Source organism: Nycticebus coucang, chromosome 3 (genome assembly GCF_027406575.1).
Source record: "Nycticebus coucang isolate mNycCou1 chromosome 3, mNycCou1.pri, whole genome shotgun sequence".
Taxonomy (NCBI): Eukaryota; Metazoa; Chordata; class Mammalia; order Primates; family Lorisidae; genus Nycticebus; species Nycticebus coucang.
In genome coordinates, this window is record NC_069782.1 from 61,695,630 (window position 1) to 61,719,468 (window position 23,839).

General features: G+C 46.9%; 2 protein-coding genes and 1 non-coding gene across 4 annotated transcripts in view; all 3 read left to right on the forward strand.

Annotated features, from left to right (window-relative positions):
• The window catches only part of ACER1 (alkaline ceramidase 1), a 29,428-nt gene extending 24,137 nt beyond the window's left edge, over positions 1-5,291 (forward strand). Inside the window, exons 5-6 of the mRNA XM_053585186.1 lie at positions 4,457-4,594; positions 4,813-5,291. Of these exons, the coding sequence (XP_053441161.1) occupies positions 4,457-4,594; positions 4,813-4,981 (307 nt within the window). The 3' untranslated portion in view covers positions 4,982-5,291. The remainder of the gene's footprint in view (positions 1-4,456; positions 4,595-4,812) is intronic.
• LOC128582729 (U6 spliceosomal RNA) lies at positions 1,632-1,738 on the forward strand. Its single transcript, XR_008379175.1, has one exon. It is a non-coding gene; the product is annotated as a U6 spliceosomal RNA (small nuclear RNA).
• An 11,840-nt stretch (positions 5,292-17,131) lies between the features above and the next one.
• Positions 17,132-23,839, forward strand: part of MLLT1 (MLLT1 super elongation complex subunit) — a 90,026-nt gene continuing 83,318 nt past the window's right edge. For both annotated transcript variants that reach the window (XM_053584494.1, XM_053584495.1), the window contains exon 1: positions 17,132-17,235. In XM_053584494.1, the coding sequence (XP_053440469.1) occupies positions 17,224-17,235 (12 nt within the window). In that variant the 5' untranslated portion in view covers positions 17,132-17,223. The remainder of the gene's footprint in view (positions 17,236-23,839) is intronic.

Here is a 23,839-nt window from a genome sequence, read left to right on the forward strand (position 1 = left end):
TCAGAGGGTGATAGGTGGGGAGGTAAGAAGGAATAATTGCAAGAATAACTATAATCTCCAATCACTATTTTTGCTAGCATAGGGCAGCAGCCCCATAGAGAGGAAGCTAGGGAAATACAGACTTTAAAAGAACTTTTCTCCAATGCTTTGGTTTCCTATGGGGATCCTTATCGGCCAACTGAACTGGAAACCATTGGCCAACCCACTGGAAATCACTGGTCAATCCACTGGCAACCACTGGCCAGCCCAAATGGAAACCATTGTCCAGTAACTGGAAACCATTGGCCTACCCAAATGAAAAACATTGACCAACCCACTGGAAACCATTGGCCATTCTAATTGGAAATCATTGGCCATTCCAACTGGAATCTCAAGGACAAGGGAGCCTGTGAATTTGACCCACACATGTTGCAAGGCACAAGACTGAGAGAAGTGGAGTGATAGGTATAGATTGGAAAATGGGAGATATGGCTCACACACGTCTAACACAGTTAACCACACTCAGTTTATATGGACATTCCTTCAGTTTCTCAAAGATGGCCTCTTAGACCTGGTGTTGTTTAGATCAGAATCCAAACATGGTCTTTTAGGCCTCTTATCATACAGCAGTCCCTCAGTCCCCTCCTCCTTCCGTGTCTATATGCCTCTGATTTCTTTGTGAAGTCCAGACGTTTGTCATGTAGCATGATTCATGTTCTAGATTTGGCTATTTACGGCAGTGTCTTCTAACATGTTCCCTCCTTGTTTTTTTGTATTTACTGCAAATTAATCATTAGATATAACAGATGTTGATTTAGGTGTTTTGGGTTGTTTTGCTGGAATATTTCATGAGTGATGCCGGGTCTTCCTGTTCCATCCCAGAAGAACCTGGTAGAGTGATTGTTCCACGTGGAGTGTTGTTGAAGTGGACTAGTTGGTTTCCATGGTGTCACCAGGTTCCTTCCTATAAAGTTTTCTGTCAACCTTTCACCTAATGGTTTCAGCAGCCATAGATACTGCCTCAATCCATTTTCTTATCATGGGTTGCAAAAGGGTGATTTGCAGATTCTATTATTCCTTCTGGAGCTCTTCCATCAAGAAGGACAGAATATCCACATTGAAATATAGTTAAACAAGAAAGACACGATAGAGGATTGATTCTTTCTCTTTATTTACCAATTTCCAGAGTACTGAGTTGGTGCCTTAGCCATCTCTGGTAGGGACCAACAGAGCAGATTTTATTTTATTTTATTTATTTTTTTATTTATTTTAGAGACAGTGTCTCACTTTGTCACCCTTGGTAGAGTGCTGTGGCGTCACAGCTCACAGCAACCTCCAACTCATGGGCTTAGGTGATTCTCTTGCCTCAGACTCCCGAGTAGCTGGGACTACAGGCACCTGTCTACACTCAGCTATTTTTGTTGTTGTTGTTGTTGCAGTTTGGCCGGGGCCAGGTTTGAACCTGCCACCCTTGGTATACAGGGCTGGCGCCCTACTCACAGGCGCCACCCAACAAAGCAGATTTTAAAAAAGTCTCATTGTGGGGCAGTGCCTGTGGCTCAAAGGAGTAGGGAGCCAGCCCCATATGCTGGAGGTGGTGGGTTCAAACCCAGCCCCAGCCAAAAACTTCAAAAAAAAAAAAAAGTCTCATTGTACTCGCTTTGGCAGAACATACACTAAAATTGGAATGATACGGAGAAGATTAGCATGCCCCCTGCACAAGGATGACACACAAATTCACGAAGCATTCCATATTTAAATAAAAATAAAAAGGTATCATTATGAACTCATGGATTTTTATAGCTCCAAAGTATTTCAATTTATTACAGTCATTATTCTGTTTTACAAACTTTTCATGTTGAAATAATAATAGATTCATGGCAAGTTGCAAAAATAGCAGAGTCCCATGCATCCTTCTCTCAGCTTCCTCCAAAGGTAACATCTTATGTAAACCTGCCACAACTTCAAAAGGAGGGCATTGGCCAGGCATGGTGGCTCATGGCTGTGATCCCAGCATTCTGGGAGACTGAGCTGGGTGGATTGCTTGAGCTCGTGAGTTTTAGACCAGCCTGAGCAAGTGCAAGACACCGTCTCTAAAAAATAGCCAGGCATTGTGGTGTGCCTGTAGTCCCAGCTACTTGGGAGGCTGAGGAAAGAACATCACTTGATCTCAAGGGTTTGAAGTTGCTGTGAGTTATGATACCATAGCACTCGATTGGAGGTAAGAAAGTGAGACTCTGTCTCAAAAAAAAAAAAGAGGACATTGATATTGGTACAGTATTGTCAACTAGACTACAGACTTAATTCAGATCTTACTGGTTTTTTGTTCATTATGCATTTTGATGTTTAAACAGTTCCATTTTAGACTATGGGCAGAGCCTGTGCTTTTAACCATAAAGAAGTTGCTGTACCATTCATCTCAGATATGGCTTCTTCCCAAGGGACACCAAGGTTAGCTCTGTTGTAAGGGGAAACGCAGATTCTGATCTGAGTTGTCCCAACATTTTGTGTCCAGAGAACATTGCCCCTGGCTCACACATTCACACAGAGACATACACATCTCATAGACACAGACATAAATTTTCAAGCCTGATTCACAGGGGCACACACATCTATACCCCTAAACATATAAGCAGAAAAATATTTGCTGGTTAAGAATAAAGATCATGGCTCGGCACCTGTGGCTCAAGCAACTAAAGCGCCAGCCACATACACCTGAGCTGGAGGGTTCGAATCCAGCCCGGGCCCACCAAACAATAATGACGGCTACAACCAAAAAAATAGCCGGGCATTGTGGCGGGTGCCTATAGTCCCAGCTACTTGGGAGGCTCAGGCAGGAGAATCGCTTGAGCCCAGGAGTTGGAGGTTACTGTGACCTGTGATGCCATAAGCACTCTACCCAGGGTGACAGCTTGAGGCTCTGTTTAAAAAAAAAAGAATAAAGATCATGCAATCAGACAAACTTGGTTTAGATCCTGGCTCTGCCAACTTACTAGCTGTGTAACCATGGTATTGGGGCAGGGCGTAGGGTCACTGTCAGTGCTTCATCTCCAAGATTGTTGTGAGGAGAGAATTAATATCTGAATGATATTTAGTTAGTTAGTTAATTATTTTTGAGACAGGGTCTTGATCTGTCACCTGGCTAGAGTGCAGTGGCATCATTGAAACCTTAAACTCTAGGGCTCAACCGATCCTCTTACCTCAGCCTCCTGAGTAGCTGAGATTACAGTTGCCCAACACAGTGCCCGGCTAATTTTTTCTATTTTTTGTAGGGATGGGGTCTTGCTTTTGGTCAGGCTGGTCTCCAACTCCTGAGCTCAAGCAACTTTCCCATCTTGGCCTCCCAGAGTGCTGGGATTATGGCCTATTTTTGTTGCTGTTGTTCACCTTCATATAAATAATATTTTTTGCTTTGTATTTTTTTATTTTGCTTTTTGTATTTTATTTTTACCCTGTTTTCTTCTTTGTACATATTCGTGGGGTACAAGTGCAGTTTGGATTCACGGTAAGTCACATAGTGGTGAACTCAGCGCCTCCTGTGCACAGATCATTGCAGACTGCACCCGAACCTGCCAACCTTACGGACTTTTAAAAGTTCACACCTGGCATCCTGTAAATGCTTAGCAAGTGTCAGCTCTAATCAGGGATCAGCCCCCCCATTGCTGAGTGCTCCTTCCTTTCTCCCAGCCTCCAAGCCTCAACTCAGAAGGGGGAGTTTCCTTTTTTTTTTATTAAACCTTAGCTGTGTACATTAGTATGATCATGGGGCACCATACACTTGGTTCATATATCGTTTGACACATTTTCATCACATTAGTTAACATAGCTTTTGTAGCATTTTCTTAGTTATTTTGCTAAGACCTTTACATTCCACATTTACTAGGATTCACATATACCCTTGTAAGATGCACCGCAGGTGTAATCCCATTAATCCCCCTCCTTCCCCCTCCCTCCCCCCTCCCTCCCCTCCCTTTCCCCTTTCTCCCTATTCTTAGGTTATAACTGGGATATAGCTTTCATGTGAAGGTCCTACATTAGTTTCATAATAAGCGTGAGTACATTGGGTACTTTTTCTTCCATTCTTGAGACACTTTACTAAGAAGAATGTGTTCCAGCTCCATCCATGTAAACATGAAAGAGGTAAAGTCTCCATCTTTCTTTAAGGCTGCATAATATTCCATGGTGTACATATACCACAATTTATTGATCCATTCGTGGATTGATGGGCACATGGGCTTTTTCCATGACTTAGCAATTATGAATAGGGCTGCAATAAATATTCTGATACAGATATCTTTGTTATGGTGTGATTTTTGGTCTTCTGGGTATATGCCCAGTAGGGGGATTACAGGATTGAATGGCAGATCTATTTTTAGATCTTTAAGTGTTCTCCATATCTCAGAAGGGGGAGTTTCCTATCAGCCCCGCGGGTGTTGCTCTCTGAGTCAGGCTCTGGGTCACATTCCTCCCTCTCCAGGACCAAAAATAAGGAGCTTCGGCATCTGATCGAGGTCTCTGTGGTTCTGTGGGCCATCGCCCTGGCCAGCTGGATCAGTGACCGTCTGCTCTGCAGTTTCTGGCAGCAGATCCACTTCTTCTACCTTCACAGCATCTGGTGAGCACCTGCCTGGGAGCCTCAGGGCAGGAGCCTGGGGCGTGGGGGTGGGGGGCAGAGAGGGGAGACCCAGATACTGGGACTTGGCAGTAGGGGAGAAGGTTTCAGTCCAGGGCCAGACCCAGAAGATCTCTTTGGATGATCAGGGTCCCTGAGAAGTAAGGAGCAGGATGAGGCTGGAGACACCTGCGCCCTTACTACCCTTCCTGTGCCCACAGGCATGTGCTCATCAGCATCACCTTCCCTTATGGCATGGTCACCTTGGCCCTGTTGGACGCCAGCTATGAGATGCCGGGCGAAACCCTCAAAGTTCGCTACTGGCCCCGGGACACTTGGCTCGTGGGGCTGCCGTACGTAGAAGTCCAGAATGGCAACAAGAACTGCTGACTGTCCGACTGCCTGTGTCTTGAGGGAAGAACACCTGGACTAGGACTGGAGAATGTGGCTCTACCTCCATTCTTCCTTCCCTGCTCTCCTGTCTTAAGTCAGGGGGTGGATGTCGTGACATCTCTGATGATCCTGGAGGGCTGCCTCACACATCTCCCCTCCATGACCTGCCCCTGTCTTCTTTTATTTCCTCCTCTATGTCCACAGCTTCCCCATGACCATTGTCACACAAGCTGATGGAGCCAGATTACCAGCTGCTAGGATGACTGGGTGATGTGTACTCACCAGGCTGGAGCTTGTCTCCTGAGCATCTGATAAATATTGTTGGTCACTAGCAGACTCCCTGGATGTGTCTTCAGCCATAGCAATGTCTTGGTACTTAGGGGGCATTCCAGAGAACAAACATGACATCCAGCCACCTCATTCTACACATACACTCACAGACCCTGTTATGTTCCCATGGATTTGTGGGGTCTTCAGTTTTATAGCTGAAGAAAAGAGAGGCAGGCCCAGTCTGGGCAATTGGATGCTTTGGAGTCATGAGGACATCTAGGGGGCATGAGGGTGGTCAGCACAGCTTCTCAAAGCAGTGGGGGGTGGGGTGGGGAAAGGATGGACATCTAGGGGGCATGAGGGTGGTCAGCACAGGGTCTCAAAGCAGTGGGGTGGGGTGGGGAAAGGATGGACATGTAGGGGGAGTGAGGGTGATCAGCACAGGGTCTCGAAGCACTAGGGGTTGGTGGGGAAAGGATGGACATCTAGGAGGCGTGAGGGTGGTCAGCATAGGGTCTTGAAGCAGTTGGGGGGAGGTGGGGAAAGGATGGTTTTTATGATGGTTAAGAGCACAGGGCTTGGAGACAGGCAGATGTAAGTTTGAATCCTTGCTCCACCATTTCCTAGTTGTGTAATCTTGGGGAATTGGTTTTGCCTGCCTCCAAAGCTCAAGCATCTTTTCTGCAAAATAGAAATAATATTTCTTCCTTCATGGGATTCCCTCTGTGTGGATAAAACAAGCTAATGTATCTCAGGTGCTTAGCATAGAGTCCACCTGTCCATCCTTTAATTATCCACTGAATAATTTATCCATCCATCCATATTTTAATTCATCCACTGATTAATTTACGCATCTACCCATCCATCCATTTTTTATCCATCTATTGAACTCTCCATTGAATCATTTATCCACCTATCCTTTAATTTTCTCATCCACTAATTTATCCATCGATTCTTTATTTCACCTTTTGCCTATCTTTTTATCCACATATTCATTCATTAATGTATCCATCCATCCATTGAACTATCTATCCATTTATTATCCACGCATCCATTCTTCTACACTTAGCCATTCATTTGTCTGTTCATTTAATCATCCCAATCATTCAGTCATCCTTCACATTCATCTATTTTTACCCACACATCCATCCATCCCTTCAATAAAGGTATATATTGAGTTTCTACTGTATTTCAGACTTTGTAGATACAAAGACAACAAAAACGTGCAAAGTCCCTGCCCAGGTGAAGGAGACAGGTATCAAATGAATGAAATGATACATGAACAGAGCACTTCTAGACACTGATGAATACTATTAAGAAAAGATAAAAGGTGGTGGTGTTCTAAAGAATGGGTATTTGGTGAGGGACAGTGCACTTTTCAGACGAGCCCTCAATGATGAGGAAAATCAGCCATACCAGCAGCTAGGCAAGACCATTCTGGGCAGAATGGGAGGTGTGAAACCCTTGAGATGGGAATAAGCTTTCAAACTGGAGTGACAAAAAGAACTATGGCCAGACCTTAGTCAGTGATAGGGAAGGCATAGTAAGATGTTCTCCACCTGGGGAGCCCAGATTAGTTTTAATGTCCATGGATCACTTGACATTGTCTGCAAAAGATGGGTGTCTGAGCATATTATCATGTAGGCCCCTGGAGTGTATAATTTCAGATAGATTAAGAATATTCTCGTTTTATTGATGTGGCTCGGGGGGCAAGTGACTTGCCCATGACCACGCAGCCTGGATTCAAACCTAGATCTGTCCTTCCCCGAAAGCTCTTTGTACCACAGTGAGTCAGCAGTACAAGTAAACCCAAATCCCATTCCCCAGCTTCTGGGTTCTTCTGACTTTCTTGTTCTACAGATCAGAAGTTCTTCACCTGTGGCCCCAGAATAAATTGTAATGGAGGAAGAAGGGGTAGTTTCTCCAAACTTGAGAAATTATCTGCAAAATGTTAGGTGTCTTGGTATATTTTAGGGGAGAAGAGCTATGCTTCCAAGCGATTCCCTGAGGGGTGTTTGATGCCCCAAAAGTTAAGAACCTCAATTCACGATCTTCTGGGAGAGAATGGGAGTTGTATACAGAAGCATCTGCCTCTAGACTTCTTTCCCTCCTTTTCTGGCTTTTGCAGCTACATCTAAAAAAGCACTCTCTGTCTGTAAACACAGGGCACAATCTGTCCCTAGCATCTGTCCCCTGACCCTTACTGGTCCATCCTCGTAGCCTTGTCTTGGGGCATGGATGCAGCAGGTAAGCAGGACGCCTGGTGCTTGTCCAGTCTGTAATTCTAACTATCTGCGTGACCTTGGCAGGTCCTAGTACTCAGCAGGGAGGATTCTTGGTGACAAAGGACAAAATAATCACCTCCAGGCCAGTGCTCTGGTTCATGCCTGTAGTCCAAGCACTTTGGGAGGGCAAGGTGGGAGGATCACTTGATGTCAGAGTTTGAGACTAGGCTGAGCAAGAGTGAGACCCTGTCTCTAAAAATCTAAAAAAGTTATCCGTGTATGGTAGTGCACACCTATAGTTCCAGCTACTAAGGAGGCTGAGGCAGGAGGATAGCTTGAACTGAGAAGTTCAAGGCTGCAATGAGCTGTGATTGTGCCTTTCACTCCAGCCTGGGCAATAGAGCAAGACCCTAATCTCCAAAAACAAACAAACAAATCATCCATAAAACAAAAGAATTCATGAACCAAAACCCACATATTCTTTTGAAGGTAAGGCTCAGGTTGCAGATGTGGCTATATCCAGGCTTCAGATGATGTTGCCAGTGCCAGGCTCTCTCAGTCCTTCTGGTCCGCCTCATGGATGGGAAGGGGCCACCAGCAATGCTAGGCTTGTATGCTCTAAGCTGAAAAATAAACTTAAAAGCTCCATGCGCAACATGAAAAGGCCCTCAATGTCATTAGTCATTATGGAAATGAAAATCAAAACTGCAATAAGAGACGACTTCACAGCCCCTAGGTTGCCATAAGCAAGAAAAACAAAGCAAACAAAAAACCCCTTCCCCTAATGGAAAATAGGTGTTGCAGAGAATGCAAAGTAATCATAACCTTCATACATTGCTAGAGGGGATGTAAAATGGTGTAACTAAGGAAAACAATTTGGTAGTTAACTGTAAGTTCTATCCATCTGTTGATGAATGGATCAACAGAATGTGGTGTAGCAACAAATGGCATATTATTCAGTGACAAAAAGGAAGGAGGCTCTGACACAGGTTGCAACATGGATGGACTTTGAGGACATTGTGCTCAGTGAGAGAAGCCAGACACAGCCACAGTGTGACTCTGTTTCTATGAAATGTCCAGAACAGGCAGAGGCACAGAGACAAGAAGTGAATTCAGGGTAGCCAGGCTCAGCACTCGTAGCTCAGTGGTTAGGGTGCCAGCCACATACACTGAGGCTGGTGGGTTTGAACCTGGCCTGGGCCTGCTAAGCAACAATGGCAACTGCAACAACAACAAAAAATAGCCGGGTGTTGTGGCGGGTGCCTGTAGTCCTGGGCTCAAGTGATCCTCCCAAAGTGCTTAAGCCCCTCAGCTACTTGGGAGGCTGAGGCAAGAGAATCACCTAAGCCCAAGAGCTGGAGGTTTCTGTGAGCTGTAACGCCACAGCACTCTAACGAGGTTGAGAAAGTGAGACTCTGTCTCTAAAAAAAAAAAAATTCAGTGTAGCCAGAGGCTGGGGGGAGGAGGAGAGGGAAAAGACTCTTAATGGGGACTTGGCTTCTTCCTGGGATAATGAAACCACCTTGAAATGAGTTAGAGGTGATGGTTACACAATGTGGTGAATATTCTAGATGCCACTGAATTGTACTCTTTAATGTGGGTAATGGTTAATCTTATGTGAAATGAATTTTACTTCAATTAAAAAATAGAGGCCAGACATGGTGTCTCATGCCTGCAATCCCAGCACTCTGCAAGGCTAAGCTGGATGGATTGTTTGAGCTCAGAAGTTCAAGACCAGCCTGAGCCAAAGTGAGACTCTGTCTCTAAAAATAGCCGGGTGTTATGGTGGGTTCCTGTAGTACCAGCTACGCAGGAGACTGAGGCAAGAGGAACGTTCGAACCCAAGAGTTTGAGGTTGCTGTGAGCTGTGACGCATGGCACTCTAGCTTGGGGCAGCAACAGAGTGAGAACCTGTCAAAAAAAAAAAAAGAAAAGAAAGGAAAAAAAGAAAAAGAAAAAGAAAATAAAAACTGAAAAGCTCCCAGAGTCAATTACTGGATGAGGTTAGGTCATGGGCCTACCTCCATCTTTAAACCAATCCCAGTAGCCAGAGGGATTGCCCTCTGATTGCCCTTTGATTGGCCAGACCCAGTCAAGTCATCTGGGCCAGGGAAGCCTGTGATTAGAGGTTTGCCATCCCCCACTATGTTGACTGAAAGGAAGAAAGGGAAGTGAGGACTGAGGTCTTCCCTCAAACCTTGAACTTTGTCACAAATTGGCACTGTCCCAGGAGGCATCTGCCATTCAAAATTTTTCCAGAGGCACCTTACATTGGCCCGGGGTTGGGGGGAGCCCTCAAATCAGGGACCGTTACCAGAAAAAAAAGAGGGAACGAGGCTAAGAGAGGGAAAATGGTAAACATCTAGTGGAAATGCCTTGTTTTTACATATTTTGGGTCTGTTCTCAAACCATTCATGGATCCCTGTAAGAGTCAAATGCCCAGTATGACGTTCACGGCCTTCTCCAAGTTGGAGTTAACCTGGGGTAGGTTGGTCCCTGCGCTCTGCTCCGCTCTAGCCGGGTGATGTCTACCATTGCCGTGAGTACCCTTGTGGCTGGCAGCAGGCTAGACCATCTACCAGGTGAACTGTAGGGGACTACTAATGTGAAGGTTTCCCCTCGGGTACAATGTACATTATTCAGGTGATGGTTACACTAAAAGCCACCACTTCATCACTACCCAATACATTCATGCGATTGTATCCTCTAAATCTATTTTTTAAAACCAAAATTTACCTCACATAAGAGAAAAACTCAAATCAATTCAAGGTGGGGGATGGGGAAAGAAGAGGCAGGAGGGGATGGGTGTGCTCTCACTTAATGGGCACAATGTTAAGGTGTATGGCATACCTCTTGGGGATGAGACACAATTATAAGAGGGACTCTAAGTAACAATTACATTGTAACCTAATTCTTCCTACCCTCAAATTAACCTGACAGAATAATAAAAAAATGAATTTACTAAAAAAAAAAAAAAAAAACAAAAAAACAAAATTTAACACATTAAAAAAAAGGTCTTGGTGGTACTTGTGGCTCAGTCGGTAAGGCATCGACCCCATATACCAAGGGTGGTGGGTTCAAACCTGGCCCCGGCCAAACTGCAACAACAACAAAAATAGCCCGGCGTTGTGGCGGGCGCCTGTGGTAAGGCAAGAGAATCACCTAAGCACAGGAGTTGGAGGTTCCTGAGAGCTGTGTGACGCCAGGGCACTCTACCAAGGGCGATAAAGTGAGACTGTTTACCAAAAAAAAAAAAAAAAAAAGGTCTTCTCCGGGTGCAAACAAACTGATCCAGTAGAGGGCGGTAGAGACTTTTCGTAGAGGTAGTTTAGTTACAGACCGGAAATCAGATCCCAAATGCCCAGAATGGGCGGTGCCTGTAGCTCAGTGGGTAGGTCGCTGGCCACATACACCGCGGCTGGAGGGTTCAAACCCAACCTGGACCAGCTAAAACAACAATGACAACTGTAAATAAAAAATAGCCAGGCGTTGTGGCGGACGCCTGTAGCCTCATTTACTTGGGAGACTGAGGCAAGAGAATTGCTTAAGCCCAAGAGTTTGAGGTTGCTGTGAGCTGTGACACCACAGCTCTCTACCCAGGGCGACATAGTGAGACTCTATCTCAAGAAAAACAAAACAAAACAACAACAACAAAAATGCCCAGAATGTTGATTTATATCCCACCTGTGTCTCAGTTTCATTGTTTGTAATATTGGGATAACATGTTCAATAGATGCTATATTGATTTAATATCGCCAGTCATGCATTCTGGCAAATCCTCAAATTATCATTTGCTTTATGCTTTTCTTTAAATCTATTTTGTTTACATTGATGTATTTAAAGAAGAAACATTATATCACTTCAATAAATAACTTGTCTGAGCAAAAGTAGCCATACACTTAGATACAGTAGCAACACAAAGTGTTATTAACTGTAGTTCAGTTGATTCTTAAACCAGGCTACTTACTAGAATCCACAGTTGGGCTTTAAAAAAAGGTGTGTGGGGGGGGGGCGGGGGTGGATGTCTTTTTCCCATTCTAGAATAATAAAACCCGAATCCTTTAAGGTGGGGCCTGGGAACTGGTATTTTTTTTTCTTTTTGAGACAGGGGCTCACTCTGTCACCCAGGCTGGAGTACACTGGTGTCATCATAGCTCAATGCAGCTTTGAACTTCTGGGCTCAAGTGATCCTCCCAAAGTGCTAAGATTACAGGCCGAACCACCACACCTGGCCTGGGTACTGATATTTCTAAAAACTCCTGTGGGGAGGGGGACTCATATGGAGATTTGAATGTCCACTTAGAGTTGGAAAGGCCTATAAGAGAAATTGCCACTCGCCTCAAGGTCTGATGCCCAGAGTGGTTCTCTTTGCCATCAAGGGAGATTGGAGAACGGTAGGGAGGGGTTAAAGGTGCACAAAAAGGCTATGCATAGTCTGCTTCTTTTGAGACACTCATTCTTAAAACTCAGCTGCCATGCTGTAAGGAAGCCCAGTCCACTCTGTGGAGAAGCCTATATAGAGAAGAACCAACAGACAGGACTAACTTTGGTGGTCATAGATACACGAGCCACATTAGAGAGGCAGATTCCCTGAGCCTCAGAGAGTACCCCAGCTGTCCCCACTGAGCTCTGCCCAACTTGAAGATTCATGAGCAAAAGCAATGAGAATTGTTAAGTCACTAAGTTTAGGTCGTTTGCTGTATAGCAGTAGAAAACCAGAACAATGTTTTACACAAGCTTACCTTCAAACCTATATTCAAACATTATACTCTTCTCCAAAACATCGAAATTCCCCTTTGCTGTAACTCAGGGTTTATCTTCAGTTTCCTCTCCACCAGGAAGAGATGCCTTCCCTGACCTCAGTATTCAGAAAACATTTATGGATGTGCTCTGTCTCATAGGGGAGGCTCGTGGAAGGCTTAGAATGTGGGTATCTTAAGGGTCTAGTGCTCTGTCTCATAGGGGAGGCTCGTGGAAGGCTTAAAATGTGGGTATCTTAAGGGTCTAGTGCTCTGGACTCATGGTGGGTTGCTATCTCTGCCATAACTCATCTTGCAACTTTGGGCAAGTCACTTTACCTCTTATGAGCTTCAATTTTCCCCACCTGTAAAATGAGAGCAATAACACCTACCTCTCAGTATTATGAGGATGAAATGATATGAATACAAAATTTGTCCTCTCAAGCTTATACATAGCAGGTGTTGGTTATGACATGACCACCATTAATGAGAAAATGGAGCATCCCTCTGTTTACCTTCTGGAAGAAGGAACACAGCAATTGTTATCTTAAGCAAGGATATATTTTTATTCTTTTTTTTTTTTTTAAGAGATAGGGGTTTCATTTTGTTGCCCAGGCTGGTCTTGAACGACTGGTCTCAAGCCATGCTCTTGCCTTGGCTTCCCACAGTACTAGGATTACAGGTGTGAGCTACCATGCGTGGCCCATTTTAACCATTTTTGACTGCAGTTTAGTGGCATTAAGCATATTCACAGTGTTGTGCAACTATCACCACCATTTGTCTCCGATTATTTTCATCTTCCCAAATTGAAACTTTGTCCCCGGGAAACACTAACTCCCCACTCCTTCCCAGCACCTGGCACCCACCATTCTACTTTCTGTTTCTGTGACTCTGGCGGCTGTAGGGACCTCCTATGAGTGAGATCACACAGGATTTGTCTTTTTTTGACTGGATCACTTCACTGAGCATGGTTTCTTCATCATTCACTTATGTTGTAGCATGTGTGGAAATTTCTTTCCTTTTAAGGTTGAATGATAGTCCATTGTAGGGATATACCACATTTTATTCATACATTCATCTGTTAGTGGACACTTGAGTTGGTTTCCCAGTATTCTTTCTGATGCTTAAATGATTCCACTTTAGCCAGTGGAAGCCAAGGGAATTCAATTTTGAAAATCCCCACCAGTTCTGTACCTATTTAATAGGGTAAATTCCCAGATGACTAATGGTGTGGGGGATGAAGCTCATCTTTGCAACAATTGTGGCCTAAAGGTTCTTCCCTCCAAGTTTCCTTCAGACAGATTGCTATTTTCCTACCTTTTTTTTTTGACAGAGTCTCACTCTGTTGCTCCCAGGCTACAGTGCCTTGGCCTCAGCCTAGTTCGCAGCAACCTCATCCTCCTGGGTTTAAGACATCCTTCTGCCTCAGCCTCCTGAGCAGCTGGGACTATAGGCACTTGCTATCAGGCTTGGCTAATTTTTCTATTTTTAGTAGAGATGGGGACTTTCTTTGCTCAGGCTTGACTTGAACTTTTAACCTCAAGCAATCTTCCTGTCTTGTCCTCCTAGAGTGCTGAGATTTAGGCATGAGCCATTGCACCTGGCCATTCAGGAAAATTTTTGATCCTTCACTTGGAGCAGTGGTTCTGAAAGTTGAATGAGCCTCAAAACCATTTGCAGGGCTAGTTGAGCAACTGATGGGTACTCAAGCCTCCAAATTTTCTGATTCCATAAAACAGAGATGAGACCAGAATCTGCATGTCTAAAAAAGTATGAAAGTGATGCTCACGCTGCTGTTTGGGGACCACTTAGAACCATTTATACAGTTATAGGATTAAAAAAAAATTTTTTTTAGTTAACTTGTATATATTTGAAAAAAAAAATTTTAAGGTTGTACCAACATTGGAGTTGCTGCTTAATTTTCTCAGCATGATCTCCATTTTTTTTTTCTTTCCAGCAAAACCTGCCCAAGATTATAACTCATGGTGGTGTTACCAAGACAGCAATCCAGCCTTCAGAGTTTTTTTTTTTTGAGACAGAGTCTCACTTTGTCACCCTGGGTAGAGTGCTACGGCATCACAGCTCACAGCAACCTCCAACTCTTAAGTGATTCTCTTGCCTCAGCCTCCCAAGTAGCTGGGACTACAGGTGCCTGGCTATTTTTTGTTGTAGTTGTTATTGTTGTTTAGCTGGCCCAGGCTGGGTTCGAACCCACCACCCTCAGTGTATGTGGCTGATGCTATGGGTGCCGAGCCACCTTCAGAGTTTTTATCTAGACTCACTTCTATGCCTCAGTTATTCATTTTCTGGTGCTACTCTTCAGTGCAAAGCAACAATTTCACTACCTAAATGCTTGACTGACTCTTAAATGAGAAGTGGAGGGTAAAACAACCCCCCAAACCCCAACCCTCCCCCTTTTTTTTGAGACAGGGTCTCACTCAGTTGCCATGGGGTCGAGTGCCATTGCATCATAGCTCACAGCCAACTCTTGGGCCTAAGTGATCCTCTTGTCTCAGCCTCCTGAGTAGCTGGGACTATAGGGACCTGTCACAATGCCAGGCTACTCTTTTTTTTTTTTTTGTAGAGACAGAGTCTCACTTTATGGTCCTCAGCAGAGTGCCTTAGTGTGTAAGTGGCCTTACACAGCTCACAGCAACCTCCAACTCCTGGGCTTAAGTGATTCTCTTGCCTCAGCCTCCCAAGTAGCTGGGACTACAGGCGCCCGCCACAACGCCCAGCTATTTTTTGGTTGCTGTTTGGCCGGGGCCGGGTTTGAACCCGCCACCCTCGGTATATGGGGCCAGCGCCCTACCAACTGAGCCACAGGCGCCGCCCAATGCCAGGCTACTTTATCAGAGAGAGTCTCCCTCTGGCTTAGGCTGGTCTCACACTCATGAGCTCAGGCAATCCACCTGGCTTGGCCTCCCAGACTGCTAGGATTACAGGTGTGAGCCACTGCACCTGCCCAACTTGATTTTTATTTATAAGGAAGAATTTAAAATAACTGCTCAAGGGTTCCCAAATCACAAGCAGAAGTCTTAATCTTAAGGAACAGTGGCTTACAAGATCCTGAAAAAGATGAGTGTATGCCTATTTCCAACTTTGCAAATTGCTGTGTAATTTTGTGATCCCAGGTACATCAAAATTAGTTTTGGGGGGCCAGTTGTGGTGGCTCACAGCTGTAATTTCAGCACTTTGGGAAGCCAAAGTGGGAGGATCACTTACGTCTAGGAGTTTGAGACCAGCCTGGGCAATATAGTCAGGCCAAAAATATTTAAAAACAAAATTAGCCAAAGGCCAGGCTCAGTGGCTCTCACCTATAATCTTTGCACTCTGGGAGGCCCAGGCAGGTAGATTGCCTGAGCTCATGAGTTTGAGACCAGCCTGAGACACAGCAAGAACTCATCTCTAAAAAACTAGCTGGGCATTGTGGCAGGTGCCTATAGTCCCAGCTACTTGGGAAGCTGAGGCAAGAGGACAGCTTGAGTCCAAGGTTTGAGGTTGCTGTGAGCTTTGATGCTAAGGCACTCTACAGAGGTGACAAAGTGAGACTCTATCTCAAAACAAAACAAACATTCAAAAAATTAGCCAGTCATGGTGATGTATACCTTTTGTCCTAGCTATTCGAGTGCTTGAGGCAGGAGGATCCTTTGAGCCTCTGGGTTAGAATTTACAGCTATGTTCTTGTCATTGCACTCCAGCCTAGCTGATAGGGTGACACACTTTCTTAAAAAAAAAAATGTTTTTGGAGGGATTAGCATTACTTAAAATTTTATAGACAAAATGAGACTTTTTTTTTTTGTAGAGAAAGAGTCTCATTTTATCACCCTCAGTAGTGCCGTGGCATCACAGCTCAGAGCAACCTCCAACTCCTGGGTTTAGGCGATTCTCTTGCCTCAGCCTCCCAAGCAGCTGGGACTACAGGTGCCTGCCACAATGCCCAGCTATTTTTTTGTTGCAGTTTGACCAGGGCTGGGTTTGAACCCAGCACCCTTGGTATATGGGGCCAGCGCCCTACTAACTGAGCCACAGGTGCCGCCCTACTAACTGAGCCACAGGTGCCGCCTGAGACTCTTTTTAAAAACTTTGTCTTTATTGACAAATAATAATTGTATATTTTGTATTGGGTAGAATGTGATGGTTTGAGATACGCACACATGGTGGAAATAGCAAATCAAGGTAATGAACCTATTTGTCACATCACACACTTACCATTTCCTTGGGGTGAGAACATTCAAAATCCACTTTTAGCATTTTTTAAATATACAGAGTACATTATTACATATTATACTACCTTGCTGTGCAATAATAGATCACCAGAATTTATTCCTCTTGTCTAACTGAATAAACACGAGACTTTCCTGATCATTCCAAGGGCTCATTGCATCACACAGTGATCATATACAGCTGGGAAATAGAAGTGTCCTTGGGGCTCCCTCCCGACACATCGAACCTGAAACCTACCCGGCGGTCGGGGATGCTCCGGCGCGGGTATGTAGCTGCCACAGGGCAGCGACCCCTGCGGGCCACCGCGTACAGACACGCACGCACGCCCGCCCCCGCCCCGCTCCACGTGCCGCGCACACCTCAAGCTTCGCTCGGCACAGCTCGCCTCGCGCCTCCCTCCCTCCCTCCTCCCGCCCCTCCGCTCCCGGCTTCCTATTGGCTGCAGGCTTCGTCCCTCCGACCGCCGTCCGGCAGGCCCCCGCCAAGCAGGAAGTCCCGCCTCAGGAGCGGCCGTCCCGGCGGAAAATTGGCCCAGGCAGCTGTCAGTCGAGGCGGCGGGCCCGAGTCCGCGGCGAGGGCCCGTGGTCGGTGCGCGACCCGGAGTGGCGGTGGTTTCCGGTTCCGCGGGGCTGGCGGGCAGGCGGGCAGCCGGGAGCGGCGGCGGCGGCGGCGGCGGCGGCGGTGGTGCTTGACGGACAATGAGGGTGGCAGGGCGGCGCTGAGCGGCGGCGGCGGCGGCGAGCGACGCGGAGCCCGGGGGCGGGGTGGGGCACCAGCCATGGACAATCAGGTGAGGAGCGGCCGCGCCTCCCCGGCGCAGCCCTCCCGGCCCTCGCCCTCCCTACTTCCGCGGGCCCTGCCCTTCTCTGTCCCGGCCTCCCCGCCCCCGTCCCGCGCCCGTCTGCCCCGTTTTGTGCGCGCTCGCCGCTCCCGGGGCCTTTATGTGGGGCGGGGGCGCCCCTCCCCCATTCTCGACCCTGGCCCTGCTGGAGCACCTCGGACCCCCCTCGGGGATCCTGGCCGGGCCTAGAGCCCCAAGGGATCCCGCTCTTGGGGACCGCAGCCTGGCCCAGAGTTCCCTGGAACGCCCCTGCGGACCTCGGTCCGACCCAGAACCTCCTGGGACGCCCCTAGGGACTCAAGCTCGGCCCTGAACGCCCTGGGACGACCCTAGGAACCCCAGCCTGACTTAGAGTCCCTAAAGCCAGCTCTCAGGATCCCATCCTGTCCCAAAGCCTCCTCAGATCCCTCTTGGGACCTTTCACATTCCTCAGATCTGTCCTGTACCCTTTTGGGTCCAGGAGCACCCTGTGTGTCTTTTCCTCTCTGGACTTTTAGTCTCGCGTCGCCTCAAACTTCCTGACCCTCTCTTACCTGCTGCTAGTCTTCCCTTAAACCTCAGGTCGGGTTTGAGTTCCCCCAGGGCCCTAGGATCCTGGCCTGTATCCTCTCTCTTACTTGAACCCTGACCCAGCCTAAGGCTTCTTTCCTCTCATGCCCTACCTGGGCCTGTGCCTTTGCCCGACTGCTCAACTGGAGCAGCCCTTTCCCCTCACACCTTGTCCCAGCTTGAGCTCCTAACTGGTACCCCAGCCTCCCTGTTTAGCTCCAAGGACTCAGGGCTGTTTAGTGTCCTCTTCCTTTGGACTTGGATTTGCTTTTTCAGATTCCTTAGATGTACCCTACTGTTTCAGCTCCCCTCTAGTTTCAGGTCCTCCTGATTCTTTATTGGACCCCAGTGCCTGAGGGGCTGTCTCTTGCACCTCTTATACCAGGACCAGAGGCAGTTTCTTCTCTGACCTGGAGCCCCCAAATCCTTCAGATACCCACTGCCTGCCATTCCTCTCAACTTGGACTCTCATTGCCCCTGGGATCTTGATTTATGCTTCTCACATGTAACCCCAGTCTAGTTCCTGGCTTCACAGTCCTACAGAACCATACGACTGTTTTTACACTCAGGGTCTCCCATTTCATCCTGACCCCTCTGGCCTGATGCAGCTTTCAACCATTACTCTCTCCTCCCTCTGCCTCATTTCTTGCTCCTTCCCCAAGATCTTTCAGCCTCTGTCTAAACCCAGGGTGAGCTCTCATTCTCCCTGTGTTCTCTGGACAGCTCCTTCCCTTCCATCTGTGTTGGTTTTCTTAAATCTGAGGCCTTTCCAGCTCCTGGAACCTCCTTCACCCAACTCTACTGCCTCTTTTTCAGTACCCAAGCACCTTCCCCGTTCCCGCAAGCCCAGACCTTTGCTGTCCCCAACATAGGATCATTTCTTCCTCTGTCCCTGCTGTACTCTCTGGTTTTCTGGGGTGCAAGGCCGGGGGGAGGGAGGGGGGTGGCGACTGAAATCTCTGCCATTTCACAGGGGCAGGCTGGAGCGTCCCTGGCTGCTGGCACCACTGAGGTAGCTGTGTCTGGTAAAGGGGGGGCAAAAGGACCTCTCTCCTGCCTGTCCTGCTGCCTGTGGCACAGGGTCATTGAAGCGGGTGACCTGTGCCTCTGGCACCACTTGCAGAGTTTCCCTTTTGGCTTTGATGTTGTTGCCTTTCTCTTAAGAGGTAAGGAACAGTTTCCAGCATTTCTGCAGCATGATGTGAGTTAATTTCTCTTGAAGGGCTAGAGCTTTTGGCTTCCAATCTGTATTGTGTTAAAAAAACAAGCAAAATGTACCTTTGGTGTCCACTTTCAAGGAAGGCCACCTCTGGAAAGGTCTTGCTGGGTACCACAATGGTGTAGAGGATGGCCTGGATTCCCATTCCTTAGTACTGAGGGGTGATGTCTTAGTTCAGAGTGTGTCCTTTCCCCTTGTGATGTGACAGGCTGTGGAAGTCTGGGTGATTGTCAAGATAACCAAGTGGTGGAAATAGGTGGCGTTCTTGTTCTGTGACAGAAGGAAGTAAAAGTCTTGGTTTGGATTGACATCAGGGAGAGCTAGATTTGCACTGCCCCACAGGGCAGGCACCAGCACCTGTGGCTACTTTATTTAAACTCCAATGAAAAATTCTGTTTCTTGGTTGCACCAGCCACTTAGTTGGGCAGCAGGGACCCAGCTTTTCTATCAGTGAAGAAAGTTCATTGGACAGTGCTGGTCTACATCTTTGCAGAAATATTTGCAAGTGAAGCTGGTCCCAGAGGAAAGTGTATATGGACCCAAAGTCTGATTCTCCTTCCCCAGCTGTGTTTTCATACATATTTGGGAGAAGCCCAAGAGCTCTGTTTCTTCCTATAGAGCTGGAGGCCCCTGGGAGAACACAAGAAAATGGTGTCTTTTACCCAACTAGGTGAGTTGGCCAGAGCGTCCCAGCATGACATGGCTCAGGGAAAATGCTTTGAATCCAGCAGAATCCTGGCCTCCCCATCCCCTCCCCTCCAGATGATACTAACATGTAAATGTCTTACAGTGGAAACAGCATGACTGGGTGGAAAGTTGCTAACTTCTGAAGGCTTTGATTCTCTTTTCCTGTTTTACTTTCCTGTAGAACTTTCAGACCCAGCTAAGAAGTGGGATTTCCCATTTTACACTGGGCTCTCACCTTCTCAGGATTGGCATCCCATTGCCAGACACAGTCTTGCCCCAACCCTAACTCACACATTTTATTCCCTGCCTGTTTCCCCAGATCTGTGCTAGTTTTGTCTGTGGTGTTTGTATTATTATTATTTTTTTTTTGTAGGGGATGAGTGAGTGCTTTGCTTACTTAAGGGTTGTGTTTGGGAGGGGTGTGGTTTATCTCCAGGGCTGGGGCCAGGAGGTCCTGGGATGCAACATGATGCCACGTGGATAAGGCCAAGCAGATGCTTAAAAGATCAGGGAAGGATCTGGGAACTGCCACTGGGACTGGGGTTGCCGAAGGAGTTGGGAGGGGGTGTTTTTGTCTGGTAGTCATGCTCTCCAAAGGACCAGGGAGTACTCCTTCACAGTGGACTATGCCAGGCAGTTAGGGCAGGGCAGCCCAGTCAGATCAGGCAGTTGCTGCTTGCTCATACTGCAGACGTTCTTCTAACGAATTGAGAGCAGCACCTTGTGATGGTTCTCTTTGGATGGGAAAGTTTGTTTCTGATGGGATTGGCCTCACATTCAATACAGGGAAATGCAGGCATAGGAAGTCTCCAGCTACAGATCAAGGCCTGGTAGGATTCTTCTCCAAACTTGTAGAAAATCTCAGAATGCCCCGAGCACTGACCTTGATATCCGACTTCCTCTTCTATTCCCAGTTCTAAAGCTATTGCCTGGAAAGTGGACCTGCCAATTTTCTCTCCTTAAGTTATTGTAGTGTAAAGTAGTACTGCAGGCGGGGACCAGAGTCCTGCTTCCCTTTATGTCTGTTGTAGTTTCTGACAGCAAGGTTTTTGCATTCAGCTTTGCCAACTGCTGGTTAAATGAAAGTCTCTTGTTTTCCAGGACCACCTGGTCTGGTAACAAATGACTTTATTGGGGTTGTACAGATTCAAAAAATCCTCCAAGACTGCTCCCCTTTCCCCTAGGGAACTTGGGAGATACTCAGTACACTGTTTACATCTGAGGGTACCTTGTACGTAAATACTCCACCCAGGTCTCTCCTGACAGTTTGGTGAGGGTCGGTCTAACCAGGAACCCGAGAACTCTGAGGGTGTATTTGCTTATCCATGTCTGTACACACATTCTTAGAGAATTTCCAGAGAGAAATTCATTGAACCCCTCCTCATCCCTTTGTTATTAACCTTATGCTCCAAGTTAGGGGGATGAGCAAGGGGGATGTGCAGCCCCCTGTGTGCCAGTGGCTGGAAGACCAGAGCCTCAGGCAGCTGTCAATGAGAAGTCCCTGCCCTCTGATTTGGCAGCCCTCTGCTTTAGAGGGTTATCATGGACAGGATCCATGCTTATCTTTCTTACATTCTAATTCCATGTAACCCCCTGCGGGGGCCAGGAGGGAGAGCTGGTGTGCAGAGTATTTTATCTGGTCTTGTTGGCCATTGCTCCCCAGGATTGCAGAAACCCCATCACCTTTTCCCATTTGTGCATGTGTGGATTATGTTGCCAGCAACTGTGCTAGGTCCTTGTGGACCTCAAAATTAATTCAGGCTGAGGAGGGAAAAGACTCTTCAGTGCTCTCTCCTGGGAGGGAAAGAGATTGTTACATCAGAGCGAATTAGATGCAGTAACCTAACTCCAGGCATAATTATACCGCTTGGTAAATGTGAGTTCCCTGAGGAAAGGGCATCTATTGAATAGAATTCCCACCAGAAAACTGGGAAGTCTTACAGATAAACTAGTTGTTAAACACCTGCCTTCTGGGGCCCAGACTTCCCACAGGCAGGCTCGCAAGAAGAGGGATGGTTGGGTGAAGAAAGGGCTTAGAATTGGATGGAACTGTTGGAACAAGGCTGGCTCCTTTCTCTTTGCCAGGCGAGGGCTGGTGCAGTCCCCACATGGAAAGATCTGTACTCGGTAGTGCGAAAGTGTCCAGGAAACTGCCTTCTAGGATCTGTTTGCCTGGCCTATGTGATTAGGATTTGAGCCCTTTGATTCCAAGTGCCCTCTGCCAGCTGGCCTAGAGAGGATGGTATCCCAGTTGAGCCCTCTGCCCGCATGTGTCTCCAGATGGCCCTTGGAGGCCTTACTCATGCTGCCTACTCTGTCCACTGTCTTTCAGATGATTTCTGAAAGTGTAGAATGGCTAACACTTTCTGGGGCAGTCTCGGAAAGTTCACCTTTGTTCTGGGCTTCTATTGGGGAGTGGGTGACAGGGTGACCCCAAAGGTGCAGGGAAGTGATGGTTGCTGAGGCCAAGCCACTGGGGTCATTTCTAGCCACCCATTCCAGAGGTTCCTCAAAGTAGTAGCCTTCATGCAGCCAGTGATCCTGAAGTCTTGAAGGAACTTGTGAGATTGAGGCTCCCTTGTGAAAAAGTGGGGGGGACTGCTGCTGACAAGCCAGATTCATTCATTCCAAGATATCTTTGTGAGCTTAACCTGTCCCTTGACCTCAGCAATCAGAAACCTTCCTGGAGAATCAACTAATTAATTTGCTTCAATTCTTTGGTTCTGATAGCCGGGGAAGGTGTCCAGGTGGAGTGTAGGAAGGAGGAGGTATAACTATTGGCTGTGGAATTGGCTTAGCTGTATAATACATTATCATGACTTGACAAGTCAAAGCAGTTGGCTGAGGCTCAGCTTCTTGCTTGCCTCCAGTTAATGTATCGTGAATGTCTTACTGAATCAGTGATTGCTTTTTTTTTTTTTTTTTTTTTTGTTAATACAATGGCACAGTATCTGTGTTATCCCATCATCTTCATTTCTTAGAAGATTCCAGCATTCAGGGGAGAAAGCCCCAGAGTGCTGAAGGCCAGTTGCTGGGACCTTGAATCTGTTGGTTGAGTTTGTGGTGTACCTTAAGCAGGGGTGTTGAGGCTGAAGCTGGCACCAGCCCCCAGGGCATAGATGTCAACTGGGCAGTGCTTTGGGCACGGGCCTACCGGCTGCAAAGATCACCCATTGCTGCGTTGGAACCTTCCTGTTTACTTTGGCATCTGTGGCAGAGTTCTGGTGCTTACATTCTCCCTCTCTCCAATGGAATTGTGGTCTTTTATTCTTTCACAATAACTGCTCTGCCGCCTGTGTGCCCTGGGTAGGAACTTCATGTCATCGAAAATGCTGGGAAGTCAGCTGAAGTCTGAGCAGCCACATTGAATAAATCATTCCAAGGCGACGATATCATTATGTAGGAGTTGCCTCTCAGAAGCAGAAGTCATTTTCCAGTGTAGTAGTGGTATTGTTCTGATGACATGTATTTAGTTTTCACCTGTAACTCTCCCAGCAGTTCAGGGATTATCTTCTGTTCTCAACATGAGCACAGGTCAGAAAGAAAGGCAAAGGCCCATATGTGTAAGCCGACATGGTGATCACAGCATATAAGGGATAATGTAAATATTGTCTTGGGTTTGTTTCTGTTGAACATTCTCTATATGCAGCGCCATTCAAATAGATGCTTGTGGTTGATTTGAGTATTTCTTGTTTTGTTTTGTTTTGTTTTTTGCAGTTTTTGGCCAGGGCTGGGTTTGAACCCATCACCTCCAGTATATGGGGCCGGCGCCAAAGGATTCTTTGGCCACAGGCGCCGCCCTGAATATTTCTTGTTTATCCAGACATTCAGTTCCTCATCTCTAACTTTTGACAGGGTATTTTCACCTGAATTCCATAAATTCTCAGTGCCTGGGGTTTGTGAGGGTGCCTGAGCTCTGGCCCTGCCCTCTCCTACCATCTCTGGCCTAGGCAGCATCCCTCTTTCTGGATCTTGGTGTTGTTGGATGTCTTTCACCCTTGGTTCCCGCTACTTCCCTATATTCTGGGCTCTATTTACTCTCCCTCTTTCTTTTTAAAATTTGAGACAGGGTCTTGCTCTGTTGCCTGGGTTAGAGTG